General features: G+C 39.0%; 1 protein-coding gene across 2 annotated transcripts in view; it reads left to right on the top strand.

Annotated features, from left to right (window-relative positions):
* Positions 1 to 4,094, top strand: part of rsph4a (radial spoke head component 4A) — a 37,792-nt gene extending 33,698 nt beyond the window's left edge. The window contains exons 4-8 of one of the 2 annotated variants that reach the window (XM_008408183.2): positions 2,337 to 2,540; positions 2,643 to 2,786; positions 2,862 to 3,006; positions 3,638 to 3,755; positions 3,847 to 4,094. In XM_008408183.2, the coding sequence (XP_008406405.1) occupies positions 2,337 to 2,540; positions 2,643 to 2,786; positions 2,862 to 3,006; positions 3,638 to 3,755; positions 3,847 to 4,072 (837 nt within the window). In that variant the 3' untranslated portion in view covers positions 4,073 to 4,094. Of the gene's footprint in view, positions 1 to 2,336; positions 2,787 to 2,861; positions 3,007 to 3,637; positions 3,756 to 3,846 lie in introns of both variants that reach the window. The other variant, XM_008408182.1, reaches the window with a different exon arrangement.
* Positions 4,095 to 4,337: the final 243 nt, after the last annotated feature.

Here is a 4,337-nt window from a genome sequence, read left to right as displayed (position 1 = left end):
CAGAGCTTCCTAACCAAGGTGTCCATAACTCTTCAACACGCTGTCAGCTCCCGGTCAGAAAGACGCATTTAGTTCATTGTCCATGAGATGATATTCAGAAAGGATCTTTTGATTGATTTTAGTTGCCTCTGTGTTGAACTCTTTGCGTAAAGTCTATTATGTCTCCATGTGCGCCAGTTTAAGGTGTTAATTATAACATGTCAAATGACAGAGGGGCTTAAAAAATAACCAACTATTCAGTTTGGTTATTTTTTAAATTATATATATAATGTGCACACACACATTTAAAATTGCTCTTATGCATGTTACGCAGAGCGGCTTGTAATGTGGGGCTCACCTACCGGTCCGGGATAAATCCATTCTCCTGTCTCTTCTCTGGGCCCTTTCCCCTTTGCAAAGAAACTTTCCAAAGACATCTGATCTGTTTCTTACTCATTTTGCTGCTTGTGGGCTCAGTGTTGGCGTGCAAGTAACYGAGAGAATCCGGTTAAAGGATTTTCAAAATAAAAGATCCTCCAGACTCCAATAATACATAAAACGGAAATATTTCACTATTTCCTGCGCGGCCCGGTACCAATTGGTCCACGGACCGGGGGTTGTGGACCACTGTTTTAAACTATACACAAAATATATTTAAACATATTTAAAATATATTTTAAATGTACACTTGAGCAAGTGTATATTTGCACTTGGGCAAATATTTATTTTGTTCACTTAAAGTATACTTTTATTTAATATATTTCTTAAAAGTGTATTTTGGTACAATTATATTTAAGTATGTTTAAAGTTATAATGCCAAAATTGGTTCAAGCATACTTTTAGTATACTTTGTATATGTTTATTGGTAGTACACTTAATACTTAGTAGAGATGTGCCGATCAGGTTTTTTCCTGCCGATCACCGATACCGATCACATAATTATTATAATTCTTTTTATCATAAACACTACCGGTTACATTATGTGGAAAAAGGAACCATGAATTCACCTTAATTTAGACAAAAACTTGTTTTTAATAACTTTTTCCAAGAAGAAAACTAAACAAAACAGGCATTCTGCAAATTGTACTTCTATCAGTAATACTATCTTTAACAGACTGATAACATATGGAGGCTCTGAAGAGGCTAAATAATGCAAAGAGCCAAAATAAAACCTCTCAACATTGCCAAAAAAAATTCAAGTATAAAACTTAACATTCAAAGGCAAATACAGGATCCATTACAATAAACAATCCAGAGTTACTGAATGAAAACTTCCTGATAGCATGGCAGCTAGCTGATTACTGCTAGTTCTGAGTGGCTGTTTCTGACTGAGCGGAGAGCAGGGAGGAGATTGATTTTTTTTTTTTAGAGATCATCGGTCTCATGCCAGGACAGCGAAAGTTTTAATACGTATGTAAAATGTATTTTTTAGGTTAGATGCTGCAGCTTTAAACAGAGGTTCAGTGAGAGTCACTACCAGGTGGAGCAGAAGCGGCGCTCCGTCTGCTCCACCAACAGCTGCGGATGTGACAGCTGTTTGTCAGATCCGCAGCTGTTGAACTGCTGTAGTGCGTAGCAGCGGTTCAACAGCGAGAGCAGAACCAGCGTCTTACATCGCAGCTCGAAGACTTAAATAATTTTGCGGGTTATTTGTTTAGCTTTCTGACCGTCATGCTAATCCGGGTGAGTGTTTGTAGCTGTGCGCTGCTTTACCTGCTATCTGATCCTCCATATGTCTTTTTTACTGCAGTGAGCCTCGATGTAGCCAAACTCCGTCAAGTWTGGCATTGTTTTTATGTCGTATTAGCTTCGTTGTGTTGATGCATTTTGACGTGCTTCAATTTTCCGCCGCAACACGCAAACTTCCCCATTCACTCAGTGCGTTAGAGTTCCACATCGCTTAGGATTTGTTGCTGCGCGTTTGCGCAGGGTGAAGGAAAGAGACCAGCTGCACAGGCAGGCTGAGAAATGAGATGCAGGTGATCGGTATCGGCAACAAGAGTCAATGATCGCCGATCACCGATCATGCACTTTTTTACAAAAAATTGGCCGATTATGATCGGTGACCGATCGATCGGCACACCTCTAATACTTGGTATACTTGAAGTATACTTAAACAAATGTAAGTATATTTGAAATATACTAAAGTACTTTTTTTCACTACAGTATGGAGAAAATCACAAACAATAATAAGCCATTGTTAAATGGCAGAGCAAAAATGAACAGAAAAACAAAACAAACCATAAACTTCAGTAGATGATGATAGTTTAGGTCCAATCCCTTCACATCTTTTAGGAGATGATTCCTCTGTAAAAAATGCATTCTGCTCTTTGGTGTTATTTGTTTTGTTTTTTCAGGCAGATCCTCTTCCTCAATCAATTTATAAACCCCAACTTGATGCACCGAAGGAGGCCATTGGAACAGGTGCAAATAAATTTGCTTACTACGTGTGCAAAGAGCCAGGTCTTCCTTGGATAAAGCTCCCATCAGTTAGTCCTGCACAGATCAACACTGCTCGTCAGATCCGTAAATTCTTTACTGGAAACCTGGAGAGCCCCGTTGTAAGCTACCCACCATTTCCTGGGAATGAGTCTAATTATCTGAGAGCACAGATTGCTCGGATCTCTGCTGGCACACAGGTTAGCCCTCAGGGTTTCTACCAGGGAGGTGAGGAGGAAGACGACGAGGAAGACGAGATACCCCGAGACAGCTTTGAAGTGAACCCTGATTTTGAGGAGATTCCTGTTAGTGAAATGGCCGAATCATTGTCAACATGGGTCCATCATGTCCAACACATCTTGCAACAGGTAAATCCCTTCTCTCAGAAACAGGAATATTTTCTCAATTTCTCCATACATTTACTGAGTAATCACTGATTTTAGGGACGCTGTACTTGGGTGAACATAGCTGTGAAACCAGATGAAGAGTCTAATGAGGATGAGGAAGGTGATGAGAATGAAGAAGAGTCTGAAGAGGTGGAGCCTGAGGTTGGACCTGCTTTGCTCACACCTCTATCCCAAGATGCAGGTCAGAGAGTTTTTAGCAATGACTCTTCGACAGAATATCTTCAAGTTTATTGTTATGCAATAAATGTGTGTGTGTGTGTGCGTACACAGACACAATATTCTCTGGATTTTTTTTTTGTAAAATTTGTATTTCACTATTGAGATGAAGCTATGATAAAACCCTTTCCATTTTTTGAGTGAAAAAAACTTGAAAAGTTGTACCAAATACTTATTTTTCATTCTGCATTAAGCTTTATTTTAGAAAAAAAAAAAAACATTCCCCTGGTAAAAGTATGTAACTCAAAAGTTGCTTACCAATCTGGATGAATGTGTGAGCACTGTGGATGCAGTTGGGCGTCAAACATCTTTTAGTGCCATGTTTGACATGGAAAGCACCCGGCAGGCTCAGTACTTTCACTGTCTTCTTACCATAAACTGTGAGTTGCATTATGTCAGAAAACAAAGGTTTTTATTACGTTGCAGACAGTTTTGGTCTTTTAGCTTACTCCATCAGTGGCATTTTTGTGAGACTCTGTTTTTAACAGGTCCATCATATCACTTTTATAATGGCACAAGTTATTTAAATTTTTTTAAATCCTGCAGTCTTGTTGAGCCAGCGGAATCTTACCTTTTTTTTTTCCTTGTGTCTTCAGAAATGTTCAATACTTCTCCATGGAGCTCCAAGGTGTCCACCATACTGACTTTTCAGCATGCTATAGCTGTGCTGCGTTCTAACCTCTGGCCAGGAGCATTTGCTTATGCATGTGGAAAGTAAATGCAGGAAGAGATTAAACTGTTTTAGTGTTTTCTCTCTGTATGGTAATACTATAACTAACAGACATGTCTTTTTCACCAATCTTAGGAAGTTTGAGAACATTTATATTGGATTGGGTCTGAAGTATGTAGGGGAGGTGTACAGCCCACCCATTCCCCCACCACCACTAATGGAATATCAAAATGGACCAGAAATCACAGAGGGCCTTGACCCAACCCCAGAGGAAGAGCAAGCTTTGAAAGAAGATTTAGAAGAGCAGCAAGCAGCCCTGGAGGAGGCAGAGGCGTCAGAAGACGATGAAGATGAAGACTAATAAATATATAATTGAAATTTAATTGTGAAGTGAATTAAATTAGAAAATAGATTTCAATGACGAATTACTATTTTTCCAATTAATTAAAAACTCATCTGGTCTAGGGCTCAGCAATAAATCAATGAAAATAGATGTTGACAGACATATTGTCAATATAAATAGAAAATTTGTCGGATAGAATGTTCAATAATTTCACTGAACTCTGATCCAGAACTACACAGCATTCTGGGGAATGTAGTTGGAGGAAAAGCTTTAGCTCCTCTCA

The sequence above is a fragment of the Poecilia reticulata genome, linkage group LG4, assembly GCF_000633615.1.
Source record: "Poecilia reticulata strain Guanapo linkage group LG4, Guppy_female_1.0+MT, whole genome shotgun sequence".
Taxonomy (NCBI): domain Eukaryota; kingdom Metazoa; phylum Chordata; class Actinopteri; order Cyprinodontiformes; family Poeciliidae; genus Poecilia; species Poecilia reticulata.
Note: the sequence above shows the minus strand (reverse complement) of the source record. Positions and strands in the feature narration are given on the sequence as shown.